Source organism: Aotus nancymaae, unplaced genomic scaffold, assembly GCF_030222135.1.
Source record: "Aotus nancymaae isolate 86718 unplaced genomic scaffold, 86718_ANA_hifiasm-v0.15.2.pri h1tg000006l, whole genome shotgun sequence".
NCBI lineage: Eukaryota > Metazoa > Chordata > Mammalia > Primates > Aotidae > Aotus > Aotus nancymaae.
In genome coordinates, this window is record NW_026988417.1 from 35,039,480 (window position 1) to 35,062,575 (window position 23,096).

Genomic DNA, 23,096 nt, shown 5'->3' on the forward strand with positions numbered 1-23,096 from the left:
TCACCCTCAGCTCATGGGCCTCACCGTCAGCTCCTTCCTACAGTGGATGCAGCTGAAGTGGCCTGGGTGGCAGGACTGTTCCTGAACATGAGGGGCTGCTCATGAATGACCAGGTGGCACTGCTGAGGTATCCAGGCACTACTCCAGGCCCTTGGCATTCTCCTGGTGTAGAAAGGCTGGCAGAAATGCCCATAAACCAGGGTTTGTACTATGCATCTTGTAGGGATGCGGCTGGTCAGCAGCCTCATCAATACACGCCAAAGAGACTGTAATGTTCCGAGCTCTCAGCAAGTGAGCCTTTAAATCAATGAAACCACTTATATTGATGTGTTCGTAAAAACAATACAGCCAGTTTCAAGTACATATTAAATTCAAATTTTTTTTAAAAAAAAGGAAAGAAAATCTATTTGACCTATTTCATAACAACCTTCAACTTCTGAAAATAAAGTCACATTCAAGTAGACTTGTAAAACAATTGTAACTTTTACTCAAAATGTATGAGATGTCATCATTAGCCCTTATCTTACACTTGAAAAATGGAGACAATTGTTCAGAATAGGAAGGGAAACAGCTATCAGATTTTAAGCTCAAGTTTCAAGAAAAAATTCAGATAAGGCAAGTGAAAACTCTAGATATTTTTCCATTGTCCAACATCACCAAATATTAATTTCCACATACCTCTTTATTTCATAAAAATATAAATATTTATTAGAAATAGCATGTTTAGTTTTTCTTTCTAAATAACATAATATCTTGCTTTAAAGGAAGATTCCCTAATAGTGCCACCTATTTCATAAACTGTCCTGCAGTTTTGGGCTTCTTTAAAATTCTAATTTATTTTGATTTAAAGAATAAATATCTCATACCCATGGTGAACTATTTTATCACTCCAAAATGCAAACGCTCTGTATTTTACAATGAAGAAATTCATAGCATCTACCACCACATCACTGTACTACGACTGGACTGACTGAAGTATGGGCCTTTGAATACAGATGAAAAAATGAAGACATGCTAAAAAAAAGCTTAGCTACATAATTTTTAACATCAAAACTCACCAAATGTATTCCAATTTGAAAGAAACTCCGGAAAAATGCTTCCCCCAACATGAATGTATTCCAATTTGAAAGAAACTCATGAAAAATGCTTCCCCTAATATGATTAGATAGTATTGTCTGTCAGGAGAATCATCAATTCAGTAGCTGGTCTTTATGTGGAAACAAAAATAGAGAGGACTTTGTCCTTACTCATAAGTACAGGTAGGAGACCACTCCTATACTTAAAAAAAAAAAAAAAAAAAAAAAAAAAAAAAAAACTAGATTAAATGTGAACAGGTATCTCCCAAAGGTATAGTAAACTACCAACTACCCCTGGCTCCATAATGGCCATATATTGTATTCTTCCAGTTAATTCTGACAATTCAGAGAAAAATATTACAACCTTACTTAATAATGAAAAAAACAATTTCTAAAAATCAAATAAAACAACAGGACCCTGTGGTGATGAATTTTGTTCGTACCAAAAGTATAGTCAGAAATTTAAAAAAATAAAAAAATGCTTGCATATAATGACAGTGCAATCAAATCAGCATCCAGGCCAGGTCCTGGGTCCACAACCTCTCCAATGCAGTGTAAGTTTCCTCTTAGCAGCCACCAACAGTGAGCTCAAATGTAGTGAATCTATATCGTGACTGGTTCTCTAACACCATAAATATAAGTAAGAGTGGTTAGTGCTATTATTCACATCTGCTGGCCGAATATTACTCTGGGGAAATAAACACTGGACTTTTTTCTTAACAAGTGGGTTCTCATTGACAAGTTCTGGTCATTAGTGAACTAGAATGAATCTTACTCACTTCCTTGTTTTGTAGGACATTTAACTCTTTGTTTCTTTTAAAATCCCAGTGTATTTTAGGCAGCCACTACAACAAATTCTTCCCCTCTTTTCAATTTACTTCCCTTTCTTTTCCCTAAGGTATACCCTCTGTAAACCTAAAAACATATGGTAATTTAATACACAAGGTTTCTCAAAGTGCAAAATATGTTACAGATAGTTTCTTAGGCTTCATTTAAACACAGCATTTTATACAATACAGTACAGTTGGAGATTTCTGCTCATAAATTATACCACTTAACAGATAACTACTTTAAAAGGGCTGACCACCTAAGTAACCCAATGTCTTCTTACACAAAGTTAATACAATTTATCTTTACAAGCTTTGTTCAGACCAAAATAAAGTTAATCTTACACTTAATCACATATATACATATTTTTAAATGCTCCTTAAATGCCTAAGTATACATAGACAAATTTGCCTATCAATAGGCAAATTCTCATGAATTATCTTACAGTTCGGTCTTGGATTTACACACAAAGATTGCATACATTATTAAAAAAATAATCTGGGGAGCCAGTTCATTTTATTTCTTACGGCAAAATCTGCTCATCCTGTAATTCTTTTGGAAGGGTTCTTGACCTCTGTAAAACTACACTAAGTTCTTCAATTACCCTTGATGGTAACTTATGATCAGAGTCCAAAGTAGCTTTGCTGTTCCTGTCGTCAGCCTTCCTCAGTGTCTTCAGGCCTTTATGGCCTTTCTGTTGTCCAAGTGGGGCTTCAGGCTCTGTGTCCTCCAGGCAGTTGAAACTCCGATGTTTTCGGGTTCGACTTCGAAGTTTATCATCCTTGTGCTCCAGGCAGTGGGCCACGATGGAAGCTCTCTCCTTTAAGCTCGAGTCCACGGCCTCTTTATCACGCTTTTCACTGAGCCGCAGCCTTTCAAGTTCTGCTCTTGCACTCTAAAAATAAAATAAAATGTCTCACAGGGAAGCAAGATTTGGCAGAATTTAGGTTTAGAAAGTACAATCCAAATAAAAGTTGATGCTTCCTATAAAAGAGCTCATTTCTATGACTTAGGTCCTAACTTGACTTAGATACAAGTGGCATGTCCGAATTTATATACTAATCTTAGAGCTAACAAAATCAACTACAGACAGTCCCTGGCTTACAATGCTTCGAGACGATTTTTTGACTTTACAATGGTGCAAAATAAATACGCACTAAATAGAAACCATACTTCAAATTATGAAGTTTGATCTTTTCCCTGGTTAGAGATATACAGTAGACACTCACTTGTGATGCTGGCCAGTGGCAGCGAGCTGCACCTGCCAGTCAGGCATGCACTCATGAGGGTGAATAACTGATATGGCATGCTGTGCTGCCAGATGCTTCTGCTCAGCTGGAGGCTAATGTAAGTATTCTGAGCACTTTTAAGGAAGGCTGGCTAAACTATGACATTTCATAGGTGAGGTGTTTTTAGCACATTTTTGATTTTAGGTATTTTCACCTTATGGTGGGTTTACTGATATGTAACCCCATCATAAGTTGAGGAACTTCTGTGAAATGCAATCCATAGAAATTCATTTTAACATGTATTCAACATACCACCTCAAAGATGTCTTTCAGGTTATTCAAATTGAATCTCACTTCAAACTTGCCTTTTCTAACTCACTCCTGCTTAGATGTATCGAGAAAGGTTTTTGTTTTTTCCTTTTAATTAGTTCACTTTAGTGGGAACATTGTACACACATAGGAAATGATCAATAAATATTTTTTGATTGACTAAATGAAGAAAAGTTTAAACAGTTTCAAGTATACAACACTGTTCTATTTTACTTAATTCCAGTAGATCCAAATATAAAATTATAGCAGAAATTTCAAGTGGAATAAAAATATTTTCATGAATATAATATACAAATAATTTTGAAATTTGGAATTTTCGCATAAGATTATGATTACACATCTTAAGCTAAATATATTTCTCCTACTCTGTCATTTATAGGAAGAAATATTTAATATCTAGTTTAATTCCAAAGTTTCATTAGAATATATTAAAATACTAAGAAAATGAATAGCGGTGGTTGAACAACAATGTAAATACAACCAATGCTACTGAACTGTATTTTTAAATAACATGGAAAATTTCATGATATATGTATTTTATCACAAACGAAGTAAAAAAAGCAAGACAGGGTTTATAAACAAACATTAATCTTGTTAAAAAGTTTCACTTGGCATTTATTACTTGGGAAAAATTAAGGCTAAATAAAGAGTAGTTTTACATATATCGGAGTAACAGTTCTCACTATCTTTCAACCATCAGCATAAAGACTTCGGGCTCTCTTAGATACAGAATTTAGGGGCCAAGTAATAACAGACATAATACTGAAATTTCAAGTACAGTACTGATACGGATTGGATCTGTATCCCCACCCAAATCTCATGTTCAAATGTAATCCAGTGTTGGAAGTGGGGCCTGGTAGGAGGTGACTGAATCATGGGGGTGGATTTCATGAGTGGTTTAGTACCAACCCCTCTGTGCTGTTCTCCTGAGTTATCTTGAGATCTGATTGTTTAAAAGTGTATAGTACCTTTCCTCTCTCTCTCTTGCTTCTGCTCCACCCGTGTAAGATGTTCCTGCTTCCCTTTGCCTTCTGCTATGATTCTAAGTTTCCTAAGGCTTCCCCAGAAGCCATGCAGATGCCACCACGCTTCCTGTGGAACCATGGGCTAAATAAACATCTTTTCTCTATAAATTACCCAATCTCAGACATTTCTTTATAGCAATGAGAGAACAGACTAATGTAACTATAACATTAACCTAAATAATATAACCTTAAATGAAGGTGGGGAGATGTAATAAATGTGAACTGTGAAGAGTTAGGGGATGGGAGAGTGAGGAAAAACTTTGATTGAAAAATAAATATAGATTGCCTTGAATGTTGCACAGAAAGCAAGCCAATTGCATAGATAATGGGGAAAGAAGGTTATAGTTTATATACTGTACCATCCTTAAGAGATTAGGCATTAATAATTTGAAAAGAGAGAAAGATAAGGTCTGAAAGTGGAAAAGAGATGGCTTGCTACAGGCAATGCCAGTTTATGTCACAGGGTGCTTAGGGAAAACCAGTTGTTTGAATGGAAATAACAATCTAAAACAATCGGTCTCTCCCAGTGGCAGAGAAAGCAGTTTTTACTTATCATAGCTAGAGAAAGGTATAATGAATGGGTTCTCAAAGCAAATCACTCACATGGGTTTAGCCTGTGCCTTCATATTTTCCATTAAATCCAAAGAGGCAAGCCAGTGGTTATGGAGGTCTCAGGACACCAAAAAGTAATATGACCAATATTAGGAGAGTTTCTAGTATACTCTCATACTAGAAACTCTCTTAATTGGCTTTCATTACCAAACTCACTGTATTACTTGATAATCTTCATGTTATAAAATATAAAATTATATCAATAAATTTAATCATCACTACACTTTTAATGCTTTAAACTTTGTATTATTCATAGTTTAAATTGTCTATATCTTAAGACGTAGAAATAGAAACTCAAAGAAAACAATTTGCCCAAGGTCGCATAAGTGAGAGCTTGCAACGGGACCCCAGGTTGGCATTTCTGAAACCAATGTTCTTCTTCCTACCACATCAAACTGTGCTCAGGATATTAACAGCAAAGAGAGGGGTTTATAGGTGAGATTCTATGCCACTATTTTCTGCTTCACGGAATCATCGTTCTTTGCTCATTATTTTTGTTTTACAGCTATTGCTCTTAAAATAGCAATTTTGAAAAAAGCTAATGAATTATTCCATATCATCTTCCAAGTTCCTTAATATTTTGTTTCAATATATGTTAACTATATGCTAGTCTTTATTCTAATAAATTCTCACGTATAATGTCATTTAATCATCACAACAGCACTATAATAAGGTTGGGGCTTTTATTAAACCCACCTGTATACTTACAGATAAAGCAGCTTAGAACAATGGAGTTAAAGTAAGATATCCATGATTTTATAGGGACTCAGTAGGAGGACCACAGGCAGTATCTAGTATCTAGTTTGTGCATTCTTAAGCATTCTGTTTGTCTCTTTATATGTGAGTTCCTCTAATTCTATAGCAAATATTTTAATGGTTTATATGAATTTATTTAAATTTATTTTATTACCTTATCAAGTAACTTTCATTGTTTTTCCAACATTAGAGCATTTTAAAAATGTCTTTGCCAAATTTATCAAATCACCAAACTACCTTATATTTACTAATCCTACAAAAGAGCTTGTTTTATTTTAAAGACTCATATAAATTTTCCAGCAATTGATAATGCATGTAATTAACAGTTTGTGACACTTTCTTCATAGCTTCAGTTCATCAATTTTCCTATCTTAAATATGTTAAAAAATTGTCTCTGAAATTGTGGATTTAGGATAAGGCTAAGAAACTATTATACAGTCAATCATTATCTATAGTGGATACTGGTTATGTATTTTGATCCTAATAATTTATTTTGCTTTGCTCAATAATTGATCCGAAGGCAATGTCAAAAGAAGCTGGAGTTCTGTAGAGCATATCTCTCCCCTATGTTAGTTTCATCTGTTCAGCCTGCGTCCCCTGTCCTGGTTCCTGGGAAATGTAACTCTTAGAATTTTTAAGATTCTTGATTAGATAAGGAACTCTGCAGTGCAGTTTATTACTGAGAAAAACTGACGGTACAGAATGGAAGAAATGACAAGGTCATGATTTCTTGGAGACTTATTCTTTACTTTGATTATATCAGGGCAGAATAACTAGGCTTGAAAAGCAAAAAATTCAAACAGCTTAATCCCAAAACAACACCTTCTAAATGCTTTTCTTTTGCTTTCAGGGACTCAATTAAGACACTGAAATACGTGTTGGTCCCAAAGTGGCTAACGAGTTTTGAGAGTAAACAGCCTATGTTCTTTGCTGAAGAGGCCAAATTTCACATCAAGATCAATGCTGTTTATGTTCTCCCACACCTCAAGGTGAGAAGGGAAACAAACAGTAGCTTTCCTGAAAGATGCCAAATCTTCTTTCTTGATTCTCAGGGGTCATCTTGCAGGTCTAAATTAACTGAGACACCCTATCAGTTCCCAAAGCACTGGAATGTGATTATATTACTAGAAAGTTTAGTTACCATGGCTCCAGACATAGTCTACCATGGGTTTACTCTGAGGGTGTTGTAAGTAAGTTTGTAAGATGAATTTGAGATTGTGATTTTACCACCAGAATTTCTATAGGCGTATTTTTAAAACTGGCTACTTTAGAGGTAAGACAATAAGTAGTATTGTGCGTATGTGATTGGGTGGTCAATGACATTAAAATAAAAGGTATAGAGTTATTCATACTGTTTTCTTGCTGTATGTGATTATTACTATGCTTTTCAAAGTGATTATTGTTGTGCTTTTGAAGTGAATGAATTAATGACCTAATCGCATTATGACATAGGAAAATACATTCTATAATTGAATATAAAACAAACAAAATCTCAACCTACCTCGATATTTCTCCGGGCCAGGGTTGCATTTGTCTCATGCTGTATAGGAATCAGAGGCAAACCTCCAATTTTGGGATTTTTGGTTATTGAACGTTTTCGTTCCTTTCCAGCTGGTGGCCATATATCATTTTCGTGCTGTGGAAACACAATTTCTTGTTGTTGCTGTGTGATTTTATTATGTGGTGTACTATGTTATACAGTCGCTTCGTTTCTTTTCCATATATCCACATCAAGTGATCTGATTTCCATGAGAATGCCATTTGTGATTATGATGTTGACTCTGGTGGCAGCATCGCTCCAGGACATGAAACTCTTAACTGAACTGAGCTTTGAGGTCTCAACTCAATTTCTAAGTTTCAAATACATGCCTTCTGTACTACTTATCAAACCAATAGGGGAAAGATATTTGAGGAAACTGGCAAATCTCTTTGTGGAAGAAAAATAGTACACTTGTCTACATTTCTAGGCACTGTAATCTAAGTAACTATATACATTTATTCTCTCTCCACACCAAATATAATTTTAGTGTAAAATAATTTCATCTTATATATTCCAAATCAACCTATGGCATGATTATCAGAAAAATTAGCCTAACTTCATGACCTCTTGAAAAATGTTACTATTTTATCTAACTGAATTCCAAAGGAATGTAATCTTTTTACTCAGACATTTAAACATTTATACTGAAAATCACTGTACAACAGAGACTGTGGCACATTTGTTGTCAAATCATTAACTATATATTCTTGCCCTCTAAACAATTATACATATGACTGGAGAAAGGTTAATCTGGAATGGGGATAAATGTTCACAGGTAAAAATATAAGTTCCAGAGTGATTAATCTTTGAGATGTACATAGAAAAAAATCTTTAAAGAATTTTGTACTCCCCAGAGTAGATTAACTTTCCAGAATTTGGAAAAACTATGTTGATTTTCAAACAATAATCTATGAAGGAAACACAAAATACCAAGTATAAAATGAAAATATTGTAATGAAATGAAAACCATTTGGTAACTATCTAGCTAAATGCCTACTCTTTACTTCCCTCAATTCTTAAGCAACAGATTCTTGTTCTTATGTTGCAGTTCTCAATGTGTTGCTTTATGGCAAAGAACTCATTTAAACAGATATTTACTGTCTATAATATAATATGTAAAATATAATAATATTAACAGTGAATTTATACTATATAAGAACAGCTAATTTATACTAAAGGGCAAACTGCCAAGTTGTATGTTTATTAATGTATATATATTATAATTTTCATTTATTCCTCAATGATCTTACAGTGCAGATCCTTTTATTATTAGACTTAGTGTATGTTCATCATATCTACCCTTGAATGTTAGTGAAGCATTTACCTTAGTTCAGCAAATCTATAATGATGGATAATATAATATTTCAATCTGAAAGTTATAGTTTCATATTATTATTTTTATGACATGGTACCAAACATGGTAAAAAAAAAAAAAAAGGAGATATTATATCATTGCGATGTTCCCAACACATAAACCTGGGAGAAAACTGACTGAGAAGGAATTAGGCAATTTTGTGAATTACACTTACACTTTCAAATCACTTACGTGTAGTGCATATGCTAAAATATATTTTGAACTATCTAAGAGCAAATGTAGTTCCCAAATTCATATTTCTCTTTTCTGAAGTAATATACAACTGTGAATATCAGCTAACTCTGTTTGGATTGAACTAAGAGGTATTTTTTCCACTTTAGATTCAAGTGATGTGTTCTGATTTAACACTTACAGTTATTTGTAAATGATTTCAAAAATCATACAGTGTGGATCAAATAGGTGAGAATCAAACTTTCATTTTCCAAAGGCCACACCCAAACATCTCCATGTCTGTGTTCCACATTTTTTTTTTGAGGGATTCTTTTGTTTTCTTTTATTATTATTATACTTTAAGTTTTGAGATACATGTGCAGAAAGTGCAGGTTTGTTACATAGGTATACAAGTGCCATGGTGGTTTGCTGCACCCATTAACCCATCATTTACATTAGGTATTTCTCCTAAAGCTATCCCTTCCCTAGCCCCTCCACTCCCCTGACAGGCCCCAGTGTGTGATGTTCCCCTTCCTATGTACATGTGTTCTCATTGTTCAACTCCCACTTATGAGTGAGAACATGCCATGTTTGGCTTTCTGTTCTTGTGCTAGTTTGCTGAGAATGATGGTTCCAGCTTTATCCACATCTCTGCAAAGGACATGAACTCATCCTTTTTTATGACTGCATTGTATTCCATGGTGTATACATGTGCCATATTTTCTTTATCCAGTCTATCATTGATGGGCATCTGAACTAGTTCGAAGTCTTTGCTATTGTGAACCCTGCTTCAATAAACATACATGTGCATGTGTCTTTATGGTAGAATGAGGTATAATCCTTTGGGTATATACCCAGCAATGGGATTGCTGGATCAAATGGTATTTCTGGTTCTAGATCCTTGAGGAATCGCCACAGTGTCTTCCACAATGGTTGAACTAATTTACACTCACATCAACAGTGTAAAAGCATTCCTATTTCACCCTGTTGTGCAATGGCACTCTTTTGGCTCACTGCAAATTCCACCTCCCGGGTTCAAACAATTCTGCACATCCTCCTCAATAGCTGGGATTACAGGTGCCCACCACCACACCCAGCTAATTTTTGTATTTTTAGTAGAGACAAGGTTTCACCATGTTGACAAGGCTGGTCTCGAATTCCTGACCTCATGATTTGCCCACTTGGGCCTCCCAAAGCGCTGGGATTATAGGCGTGAGCCACCACGCCTGGCCTCTGTCTTCCACTTTCTAACTTTTGCCTACCTTTCCAGCTAACTATATTTGGTTTCATTCACTTTATTCTTTTCACTCCTTGAGACCTCTAACCTACCACCATTCTTCTCACTACATTTTTTTACCACTTCCCCCATTGCCTGGCTTAGATTTCATGGTCAATCAGTAAACTCAGCTCCTTGTAAATATCTTCAAGTCCAAATTTTATCTGATTACTTATTTTCTTCCTTCTTCTTCCTCTATCATACTTGCCTGACAAAGCCCCAAACCTAATTAAACACAATTCAGCTTATTTCATGAGTACCTGCCAGTTGATGAAGGACAAAAATAAATTACTGTGTAAACCCATCACACTTTAAATTTAGCCTTAAATTTTAAGAGGGAATCCAGCACTGCTTTGAAGTTCTACCGAGGGACAACTGGCTTCCTCACTCTCTCAAGATTACTTCTCCCCTTTGTCTCTGCCCTTACACTTCTAAAATCCCTGCCTGCCTCACATGTGGTGAACTCACTGATTCAATCCAACAATTATTACTAATCACTTAAGAAAATTCTTCTCCCACCATGAAATGTACCAATCTCCTTGCATCTATAGTCACATAAACGAGTTTTATTTCTTGCAATCAGTATTTTCTGATTGCAAATAACTTTTCTCCAGTCACATCTATAATCTGTCAGTATGCCAAAAATTGAGGTGATCAGTAATTTGAGAAGAAATGTGCCACACTCTATGTTGTACAATGATTTTTAATAATGAACTTAATAATGAATTTTTAAACATGCACTTGATCATATCATTTCATGTCTGTTCAGTGCCTCTGCTGGTTTAATAACGTCTCTCTTCTTCTCTCCATTTCTTCCTCCTCCTCTATTTCTTCCTCCAATTACTGGATTGTCTTCATATAATGTATGCAAGTACACACTCACCCACCTTACAGATGAATCAAAACCCCCAAACCTACCTTGACTTCTATCTAGTCACAAGCTCATTTATATAAGCAAATTACTTGACAGAATTTTCTGTAGCCATCACCTGGTTTTTCTCCTTTCTTACTCCTTATCATTGCTTTTGCTGTTTCTTTTTCTTTTGTCTGTTTTAAATTTTGAAACGTCCAAGCACTTATTCCTCTGCTCTCTCTCTCTCTCCCCCTCCCTCCTCCATGCTTTCCTCTTCACTTCAAACCTTCTCCCCAAGGCATCTCATCTAATCCTATAGCTTTGAATATAATCTAAGTGCTGACTTCCCCAAACTTTACATTTTAGCCCCAAACCTGTGCCTGAGTTTTTGATCCACACATCCAACCTACTGCCCAGCATACATATCTGTGTATCTAATAGGTGTCTCAAAGTTTATGTGGCCAAAACAGAACTCTTTATTTCCTTGTAAATCTCTGAGGATCGCACTTAAATCTGACAGTTGCCAAAAAGCTAGAAGTTTTCTTGATTTCTACTCTTCCTCTCAAACTGCTACAGCCAATTGATAAAGGAGTTAAGAAGGAATTACTTAGCAGATAGCGAAGGAATGGGAGTCCTTGTAAGGCTTTTCTTTTTAATGAAAAGCAGACCCAAATCATTTTCTAACAAAGAGTAGCCTGCAAGCTGGGAGCTTGCTTGGGTGAATGCCAACAGGAACTAAGGACTAGACATTTTCAAGATGGTGGCTCCATCTTCCCTTCTCTGTCAGCCACATGTATTGTAAGGAACAGACAAAATGGTGCCAATCAACTGGAAAGCCAATTTGCATAAAAAGATTAGGGTGGGGATGGGGGTGACCAGCCTTCCCCACATACTATGTAAACGCCATACGTGATTGAACCAATCTGTGAGCCCTACGTAAATCAGAAACCACTTCCTCAAACTGGACTATAAAACTGTGCATTCCCTGCCAGCTGGTCCTTTCTGCTTGGAGACTCCTTCCTGTATGGAGGAAGCTGTTTCTCTCTCTCTTCTCTTCTATCTATTACACATCCTGCTCCTAAACTCCTCATGTGTGTCCATGTCCTAAATTGTCCTGGTGTGTGACAATGAACCCCAGGGTATATACCCCAGACAACACTGTCACTTTATAATAATTCCAAAAGCCTTACTGGCTCTACCTTCAAAACATTCCTGAACCTGAATTTGTCTTACCACATTCATTGTTACCATCCTAGTCTGAGCTGACATCTTCTTTCCTGTAGCTGTTCATCCTGCTTGCATCTTTGACCCTCTACACTGCAGCCTCAACAAAGTGAACAAAATTATTTTTTCATTTAAAATTAGTCAAGATTATATCCTCCCCTTGTTTCAAACTATTAAGCAGAAACTACATCTCTTATATCTTCCCTTCATGATATTTATAGAATACAGCAAAACAGTGATGACATCTCGGGACCTAGTTCTGCTGTTCCCAACCCTGAATGATCCTTCCTGGAAGCCTGGATGATTCTCTTCTCATTTTAGATTGGTCTCAGCTCACCTGCCACCTACTCAGAAAGCCATTCCCTGAGAACCTCGTTCAATTAGAGCCTTCCTTATGTCAATCACACTCTCTCCTTACCTGACATATTTTATTGATTCTCTTTTTTTTTAATCACACTGATATCCATTTGAAATTTTATCTGATTACTGATTTCCTTACCCTATTCCCTATTTTAGAAATACTAACTGAACATGTACTTAACATTCAAGTCAAATACAATGAATAGAGTCCTCATGGAGTTTACATTTTAGTAAGAGAGGCAGACATGAAATAGCTAATAACACTTTTTGTTTTAAGTTAGTGTCACAGTGGAGAAGTACAGGATGCTAAGGTGATAGCCTGAAGGTCTCATTTGCCTTAAGTCAGGAAAAGTTTCTCTAATTAATAGAATACTGAAGCTAAAGTCTAGAGGAGTTTTGAGGCAGGGGTGTAGGAAGGGATGGAGATTACAGAAGTACGCTGAATACCAAAAAGAGCTCATTATAAGGGGTGTTTACTGTTAATTCTCATATGTGTTTGTGTGTATGTCTACACTTTAAAAATACACTAATATTTGCTATTTTGCTGTTTCCCTACAGAGATGAACCATAAATCCTTAAATCCAAGAAGGCTTCTGTGTTTATCTTAAGGGAGGACCTAAATAATTCCAAGAAGTAAAATGACAGAGGAAAGATAATTAGGCTAAATCTTTGAAACCGAGGACAAGGATTAAAACATGAGACAGCGAGAAATAACCCGGTCATGAGAGTAGGCTTTGCTTCCTGTATTCATTCCTTAACTTTCAACTTCAGTCTACTGACTCCAATTATAAAAACAAAAATATCAATTTAGTTGTCCCACAAATGACACTGTAACAGCTTTACACTCTATAGTCCCATCTTTACTAAGAGAATTCAAATCCAGTTTTTTGTTTTTCCTAAAGTAGAACTCGAGTATCTGTGGTCTGGTGCAGTGGCTCATTCCTGTAATCCTAGCACTCTGAAAGGCCAAGGCAGGCAGATCACCTGAGGTCAGGAGTAGTTCAAGACCAGACTGGCCAACATGGCAAAACCCCATCTCTACTAAAAATACAAAAATTAGCCAGGTGTGGTGGTGCATGCCTGTATTCCCAGATACTTAGGAGGCTGAAGCAGAAGAATCACTTGAACCCAGAGAGGCAGAGATTGCAGTGAGCTGAGATCGTGCCACTGTACTCCAGTCTGGGCAACAGAGCGAGACTGTCTCAAAAACAAAAACAAAAAAAAACCTGAGTATGTGGATTTTAACAAGTTACAAAAAAAGAAGAAGAAGGAGAAGAAGAAAAGCCTCTAAAAAGTTAGCAGCCAGTCTCTTCTGCACATGTTTTTCCAGGTAGTAATGGCAGAGACAGGCTGAGAAGAGCTGTGTTTATTACCCACTGGTAAGGTTAATAAATTAAATGAACAGAGCAAACTATTTTCAGAATGAATAAGAACTAGATTTTGGACTGAGCTAACTTCTCCTTGTAAGGGAAACAGGAAAATACCTCCTCAGTAATAAAGAATGGCAACTTAATCGTTACCAATGAAATTCAATGCTCCACAAGAAGCATTGTTGGGAATTTAGCTAGACAAGGTTGGGAAGCAAACCAGTCCAATTAATGGGACTATTTAACCATCGTTCCTCAAAAGGGTAAGTTCTGCTCTAGGGAGGAAAACAAATGCAGAACTGAGTATAAGGATTGGCCTCAGACACCCCTGGGTTTAAACTACTAATTAAATATATGGTCCTGAGCAAACAACAAAATCTTTGTTTTATAAAGTCAAACAACATCTTGTATGGTCTGCTGTAAGGAATACATGAGTTTCTCTTATGAAGTATCCAGCACACAACAGTTATTAAAGAAAAGTAGGTTCCTGTCCTTGTTTCTGGAAAGGCAGGGGTGGAGAGAGTGGGAGAAGAAGAAGGGAAATAGAACACTTTTCTAAATGAAGGTCTATGTGGGACTCTGGTAGGATGACAGCTTAGAAAAATCCCTCTTTCTCACAGGACCATTTTGAAGCAACACACCTCACCTAAGCCAAGGAGGCTGTGGGGCTGGCAGAAAAGAAGCTTTAATGGAATAAACTCTCTTTCAAAAGGTAATGAATACATTTGAACTTTAATACACTATTTTGAAAACTAAGAATGAGAGAATCAAAGTTTATGCTAATCCTATATACATTTCAAACGCTTATTAAAAATTCTTTAAAAATCACCATCACACTAACATTTCCTGTAAACTAGGTTATTATACTTTATTGGATAATTCAAACAAATATCATACCTGGGCAACAAAGATACTGGTCATCCACTCCATCTGAGTTTGTGAACTATCACAACACAGGTGCCTGCAAAACAAGGTTTATAAACTATGTCATTCAAAAAGACAATTGACTATTCTCTACTGTATCTGCTTGGTGATTTGGTGATCAAAAATCTCTTTGGGTTTCCCTGATTAATAACATAATGCAATTGCAAAAGTGGAACATTCCAGTACAAGTTGTTTTGGTCTTTTGCTACATATACAATGCAAAGTTAGAATGTAAATATGTGGGTTTAAACAAAATACAGCTGAAGGCTTTGGTAAATGCTGCAAAGTGATCAACAATATTTTTGGAAAGGCAGAAAGGTCAGTTTCATTTTGCCTTTTCAAGTACATGATGGTAAAACACTGTTTTCCACAGAAAATCCGAGCCTGAGAAGAAAAATATGTGCACATTCTCTTAAGAGCAGATGTTGCTTTTAAAAAGGCTGAGACACAGTCTCCACCATTGTAATTATAAACAATAATACCCACGGATTTATAAAAAATAAAACTACATGAAAAACCACTGCATATCCAACAACAGTGATTCAGTAACCTTTTATTTAAAGCCTAAATAAAACAGAGGCCTTGTCCTCAAGGCTCCTGTAGTCTATTAGGGGACCTAAGCACATAGACAAATAAATTACAACACAGTGAGAAAAAGCAAAACTAAAACTGAGCACAAACATAGAAACCACAGACTTGGAGATGAAGAGAGGGTTGTTTCTTATAAGAGGAAATTTTTATAATTGATATTGGAAAGACCTAATGGGCATTTCAAAGTAATTGTATTTTTTACATTCCTGTATTATCAAAATAATTTACCTGAAAAGTGTTGAAAATGAAATTTCTTAAAAAATGTGTTTTCTTCATTAGAACCTCATGAAAATATTGTCCTTCCCTATTACCATGTCCAAGAAAACCATTCCTACCACAAATCATTTTAATTACATACCCTTGTTTATAAAATTACTGTAAGTGCAAACAATAAATAAATAATGATCAGAGGTAAGAGCTATTAGAGAAGGCTTTGGGGCATTTGAACTATGGTTTCAAAGAACAGTGACAGTTGAGTTGCTTGGATCAACAAAGAGATACTGAAAGTAATGAGAGGAAGGAGAAGCAAAAAGTATGAACGAAAGCTCAGTAGAGGGGCTATATACATCACACATGCAGATCTGAAACAGCAAGGAATGCGTGGTGAATAAAGACAGATGCCTGTTTTGTCCTTAAATGAGAAAGGAAAAGCTGTGGGAGATAAAGTTGATGGAGTCATATTCAGCCTTGCATGCCATGCAACAATTCTGTGCTTGATCCGATAGGTGAAAGAGTTCACAGAAGTTTAAAAGCAGGAGAGAAACATGGTACAGTGTAGAAAACACTCCTCATTGGAGAGGTGGAGAATTTCGCCAGAACAAAAGCAAAGCATAGGCATGAAGAGCACTTAGTACTCCTGGAATAATCCAGGCAGATCAGTGAAGGCCTGGCCCTGAGAATAGAGAGGTGTAGGTGGATGAGGGGCACAGTGAAGAGGCAGATCTCATATGGCTCGGTGACTGATTAGACACAGGAAACAGTATACTCTCTAGAAATATTGGTGGTTACTGGTAACAGTATAAAACAAAAAGTACATATATAGAAAGAACAGGTTTGAGAGCAGGATATATGTCTTTTTAAAATCTGATTTTAGCTAGCTCTTAATCTTTTTAAAATTATCACCTACTTATCTCATAAAAAAGCTGAATTCCATACTCATAATAACTATGGAAGAAATTAGAGGTAGTCTCTCTTCAGAGTCATTGCCAAATAGGATACATGAGACTTGAACCCTGATAAAAATCTGTTTTCCTCTTCTTTTTTTTTTTTTTTGAGATGGAGTTTTGCTTGTTACCCAGACTGGAGTGCAATGGCGCCATCTCAGCTCACCGCAACATCCGCCTCCTGGGTTCAAGCAATTCTCCTGCCTCAGCCTCCCGAGTAGCTGGAACTACAGGCACGCGCCACCATGCCCAGCTAATTTTTGTATTTTTAGTAGAGACGGGGTTTCACCATGTTGAGCAGGATGGTCTCGATCTCTTTACCTCGTGATCCATCCACCTCAGCCTCCCAAAGTGCTGGGATTATAGGTGTCAGCCACCGCGCCTGGCCTCTGTTTTCCTCTTCTTAGACTCAAAGTCTTTATAAACAACCCTAATTTCTCTTAGTGAAACACTTTCCGTCTGCAGTTCTATCTGAAATTCTGAAGTTATTCTTTTCCTGAAGTTGTCACCAATATATATTACTTCCAAAAGTTGTCAGCTGTTAACTTACCAGTGATGTTTTTCTGAATATGCGGTCAATCCCCAACTGCATCACATAGAAAAAAACACACACAGGCACATAAATTTAAAATGATACATTTTACAAGGCAGAAAACAGGATTAGATGTTAAGGAGATGAGCTTTAATGGTGGGAATGCATAGATTTCCACAAGTGATAATTCAATGTGTTTGACTTAGCTAGAGGTGAATGCTAAATGCTAAGGGATCTAGCTACACCTTTATATATAGGGAAGGAGGCTTGTAATGTTATGGAGCAGAGAAGAGCTGTGTCTGAGAAGATATTCTTAACTGAATAAGGCCAACTGAATAAGGCCAAATATCTACGAAAATGACTGAAGTAAGATGATACATAGAGAGTACTGATACCGGGGGAATTAAAGAACACGCCTATTAAAACACAGGTATATGTGCTAGGCTTTGAAACTGAGTATGAAGGCAAAAGTAAAGAAATTACCAGCAACAAAATTTCAGAAGCAAGCACATATAGTTCATTAAAATGATGTTCATGATACTAAGTATTAGTGCAAACATTTATTAGCTAATCGAAGTAATCTCATAAGAAATTGTGGTATAAACCAACTCTGGGGTCTGTGAAGTGTTAAAGAGGCACACGATCTGTAGGAGGCATCCACCTCCTCTCTACCACTCATATGCTATGTGTTTCCAGTACCAAAGTCAGCATAGTAAAAAGGGAAAATTACAGAACCAGAACCAAAACACTGTAGAAGCCAAGCATCAGGAAGCTGGAGGGCAGCATTTGCTTTCCTGTGTACAGACTTGTCTGAGACACCCTCAGATTGTCATGTGACAGCTCAAGGAATGAGATACAGAGGAAGCCATGAACTTCCCAGTAGACAGGACCTCCCTTGATTTCTTGCTTCACATAGAGAGATTGCAATGACCAAGGAGCTCAGTCTCAGTTTCAGTGGGAACATCATCCCTCCTTATCTACTCACACGAGTTCCTTGATCTGCCATAAGAACCTCGTGACAGGGAAACAACTTAAAAAATTTGCCTAAAACTTACTCTATAAAAAGTTAGACTAATGCCACTGATCCCTAAATCCTTAAACAGACATATTTTCCCATAATTTTTTTTTCTTTCAGCACTTCCCTTTCAAACTTTACCTTGTTGGAGGCTTCATTTTCTTTTTCACTCCACGGTAAAACTTCACTGAACTCAGAGAAAACATTTTTTCATGTTTACTACTCTGTAAGGAAAACAAAGTAATTCGTAATTAAATGGATTTACACATTTCCTTACATTTTCCTTGAGCATTAATGATTGGGTTTAGAATTGTTTAGTTTATCAATGTTTCATAAAACAAACATTTCAGGAGTTTAGTAAATGAAGAGTCTTTCAATTTACAATACAATCAAATACATATTAGTAGATAACTTCGGATATATTAATGTTATACATGTGTACACAGGTATATACAAACCCACACATGGCTCTATAATTACTGATTCAAAAACACTTGTGGTCAGATGATGTGCATCATGTCATGGGTAATACTCAGTGTCAACTTGACTGGATTGCAGGATGGCAAGTACGGTTCCTGGGTGCGTCTGTGAGGGTATTGCCAAAGGAAACTGCCAGTCGAGTCAGTGGACTGGGAGAGGCAGACCCATCCTCAATCTGGGTGGGCACTATCTAATCAGCTGCTAGTGTGCTTAGAATGAAGCAGGCAGGAGAAGATGAAAAAGCAGACGTGCTAAGTCTTCTGGCCTTCACCTTTTTCTGTGCTGAATGCTTCCTGCCCTTGAACATCGGACTCCCAGTTCTTCAGCTTTTGGACTCTTGGACTTACACCAGCAGCTTGCCAGGGCTCTCAGCCTTCAGTCACAGACTGAAGGCTGCACTGTTGGCTTCCTTACTTTTGAGGTTTTGGGACTAAGGCTGAGCCACTACTGGCTTCCTTGCTCCTCAGCTTGCAGACGGCCTATTGTGGGACTTCACCTAGTGACTGTAGGAGTCCATACTCCTTAAATTCCCCTTCACATATACATCTATCCTATTAGTTCTGTCCCTCTAGAGGACCCTAATACATATCAGAAGTGCTTTCTCATATTTTAAAAAATATGCTATATGTTTGTAACTCCACATCACCAGTGTTGACTGGGCAGTACCCTGTATTCAAAAATATTCATATTTTCAAGATAAAGGATATATATATCTTCATGTTGTTTTGGGTTAGATTTTGCCACCAAATGAGTTGTGATTTTCTGTACTTTTTGGATTTCGGAATTATGGAAAACAGACTTGTGAATATATATGAACATATATTGAGCAATCTCAAATATCCAAATTAATAAAAATTATCCTAATAATTAAAATAGACTATTAAAAATTTACAGTTGGCCCTAGATCAATTCTTCACACCACTCCCAATATTCAGAAAGCAGTCACATTGGAAAAGAGAGGAACATAGGCTCATAAAATTAAAAATTAGTTTCATAGAGCAAATAGGTTAGGAGGATGTAAAAGAAATAGAGGGAAAAGTAACCAGGAAGATGATCAGAAATAATGCTGTGGTGACCAAAGGCCTGGAATTTACATGATGAATTTATTCCTAACCTCTATTATCACTAACTTCACTATTACTATCATTGTAGATAATGTTTTAAAAAACATATTTTGAATTTTTTCCCCTATGGCTAGATTTCTAGAAATGTAACCACTGAGTCACAGGCTAGGAATATGATTAAGAAAAAAATCTTGGCTAAACTGATAGGGTACATTTACTTACCCTACCAAAAACACTAAGGTAAAACAAATGTTAAGTGTGTATTTATGTATTTGCTAGCCATTGGCAGTTTTGATGTGGTAAACAGTTTATCCATGCCTTTGTTTGTACTAGTTCTTTATGTATTTAATATGAAATTGCCTTGTCTTTTTAAATAAAATATTCTGTCCAAACTTCTCTTTGCCTTAACCTAGCTCATTGTTTACCTTCTTTTTAATAAGTCAAACATATTGGTCTTTTGAGAGTACTTTCTTAACATTTGCTTAAGTTTAAAGTGTTCCCATGTAGCTGATAAATATTCAGTTTTATGATCTTGTAGCTTTAAGGGTCGGTATTTTTCAGGATTTAAATCTTTTGTCAATCTGGAATATGTTTTTTAATATACAGTATAAATGATAATTTAGATAAAATATTTTTGTTGTTGACGATTATTCTACCCCAATTTATTGAACAAACATTCCTTCAGACATGTACTTTTTTGTGGCATATTTATGAAAAATTAAATCCTAACATATGATATTTTACCTAAATTTATGGTACCATTGTTCGTTGTTCACTTTTATACAAGGATTATAATATTTAAGGTATTTTAGTTTCACTGTATACCTTAATAGTTGGATGGGAAAATAATTCAAAACTATTTTACTTCTTATCTCCCAAAAAGTCTTCAAATTATTCTTAACTATCCTTTGAAGTGAATTATCAAGTATTTTTGAATATTTTAAAAGTAATTTCCTTGGCAAACTTTAAAATAATTGCATTAACTCTATAAATCAATATTAGTAGATTTAACATTAATTTTACTTCTATCAGAGAAGTTCTATAGTTTCCCTCACATAAACCTCTACTTCTTTTAAGGTTGTTTTCAAGTAGTTTATGCATTTTCTCTTTTAAATCCAACTGGAGACTGATCTTTGGGTATTGATTTCGTAGCCTGCTAATTTGCTGAATTTTAAAAAACAGCATTTTAACAATTTGAACTGTCGATTATGAAACAGTGAGGTAGCTTTGTAAGGTAGTCAGTGCCCACAATAGGATATATTCAAGGAGAGGAGAGCTATTAGGAATGTATGCAGTACAGGTGACTCCTAGCCACCTGTGTCAGAGGTTAAATCAAATTACAACCAAGGTTTGTGTTCCCTTTAATAATTTAGATTGCTCTTCCCTCAGACACAGTCCCAGCAGAGGCTGCAGGGTAGGCTACAACTCTAGCAGTATGGGGAAGACAGGACTTGCATATTTGAGAATGAGAAACACTGTGGCTGAACCAGACAGTCTTCATTTACACAGGACATTGACGTTTCAGGATTGCCTACATTTTGGAAAACTTTTGGTAATAAGTAGATTGAGACTCTGAAGTAATTTAATTGATTGCCCAAAGTCAATCCTGGCATTCAAGCTCATTACTTTATACCATAGCCTGTCCAAAAAAAAAAAAAAAAAAAAAAAAAAAAAAACCACACAAATGATATAATTTGAGATTAGCAATCGTAGAAACACATTCTTTTCCATTTCCATTTTGAAACTGAATATTCATAAAGTGGAGCTATATAGATCTTAATGGAAAGTTCTATAAAAGGAAATGTCGTTTGGCAAGATCACTTTACTGTTGGCTTATTACAACTTTCTCTTTTGGTATGTGTAATTTATAGAGAATTTCTCTAAAAAGTTCAATATACTAGACTATTATGAAGTCTGAAATGTGTTGCTTCAGCCACTATATTTCAAAGTAAAGTTTTTAACTAAGCCAATTAAATGAGTATGCTTAAAAAGTATTCCTGTGGCTAAAAAGAATTTGCTTATTAAAGTGTATGCAACTTTTAATGACCCCCTTTACCCATTTGCTTTCTTCACACCATTAACAGTATAATGGCTATATTCTCTGAAACCTCTCACCTTTTATGTAAATTAAGTCTGAAAATAATTAACATTTTCTGCACAGGGAAAACTTGCAGAACAAAAGGTATCTTCCCCTGTGTATTACTGTGATTTGTTCTTAATGAGCATTCATAAATTATCTCTAATTAACACAAAGTCTCCTTAAATACACTTCTCAATTTGTAATTTTTCCTCTCTTTTAACTAAATCATTTTAAAAATATATACAAGCACACATATATTAATGCCAACCACGAAAACAAATGATAACTCTTTACTCAAATAAGTTGGGAGATTTTACTGTTGATAATTTACTGTAAAATCAGTTGAAAAGTTAACATTGCCAATGAATTCACCATCGATATTAATAGGGATAGACTGGTAACATGAAAAAGTAATGAAATGAAGTCATGTGTTGAAAATAATCAGAGTTTGAGTTTAAAGGAAAAGCATAAATCTTTCATCTGCTTTTCAAAATGTACAAATCAAAGTATCAGTTACATTAATTTATTCTGACAAATATGCAAATATAACTTTCAAACACTTAATAATTAGACAATAATTCCATAACTTTAGGTCACTGTTATTAAAAAATGTGTTCAGTGTCCTTAAAGAGCACTGTCTTTAGACAAGTGCTTGGGACCATCACTGCCTCCCAGTTCATGCAAGGTAGCTCAGATTTAGCAAGATAACTCTTTCAAACAGATACAAATTCTTAAAGCAAAACTTTTTCCGTTAAGGGGTATGAGACTCCTCATCTCACTTACAAAAACAATTCATCTGTAAAAGTCACTGCATGAACAGCCTTCCCTGTGGCAGATACTAAACTGTACATCCACTTGAGAGAAAATACCGTACAAACTGAATTGTTTGCATTTCCATATTTTAAAATATTTGATACTATTTAATGAAAACAATTTACTCTCTACACACATAAAATTCTTTCAGCAAAAACACTAAGGTAATACAAATGTTAAATTTCCTTTGTAAGTTTCTGCATAAAGCCTTTGAAGTACAATGCCTGGGAATAATTCTGACCCCATCACTTACTGTGTATGTGATTTTGGACAAGTTATGTAATGTCTTTGAGAGTCTATTTCTCATTTGCATAGTGGGAATAAAAAGAGTAGCAATCTCATGGTGTAACTGTATAGATAAAATGAAATAATCCAAATAAAATATATAGAACTCTGTTTTGCATAGAAAAGCACACATATATTTGGGTTGGTT

At 35.7% G+C, this 23,096-nt stretch overlaps 1 protein-coding gene across 8 annotated transcripts in view; it reads right to left on the reverse strand.

The window, feature by feature from the left end:
• Nucleotides 1-459: 459 nt before the first annotated feature.
• ARAP2 (ArfGAP with RhoGAP domain, ankyrin repeat and PH domain 2) overlaps nt 460-23,096 on the reverse strand; it is a 210,179-nt gene continuing 187,542 nt past the window's right edge. For all 8 annotated transcript variants that reach the window (XM_012474969.2, XM_012474970.2, XM_012474965.2 and 5 more), the window contains 5 exons: nt 18,368-18,450; nt 17,230-17,265; nt 14,899-14,962; nt 7,358-7,492; nt 460-2,799 (listed from right to left, as the gene is read on the reverse strand). In XM_012474969.2, the coding sequence (XP_012330392.2) occupies nt 2,428-2,799; nt 7,358-7,492; nt 14,899-14,962; nt 17,230-17,265; nt 18,368-18,450 (690 nt within the window). In that variant the 3' untranslated portion in view covers nt 460-2,427. The remainder of the gene's footprint in view (nt 2,800-7,357; nt 7,493-14,898; nt 14,963-17,229; nt 17,266-18,367; nt 18,451-23,096) is intronic.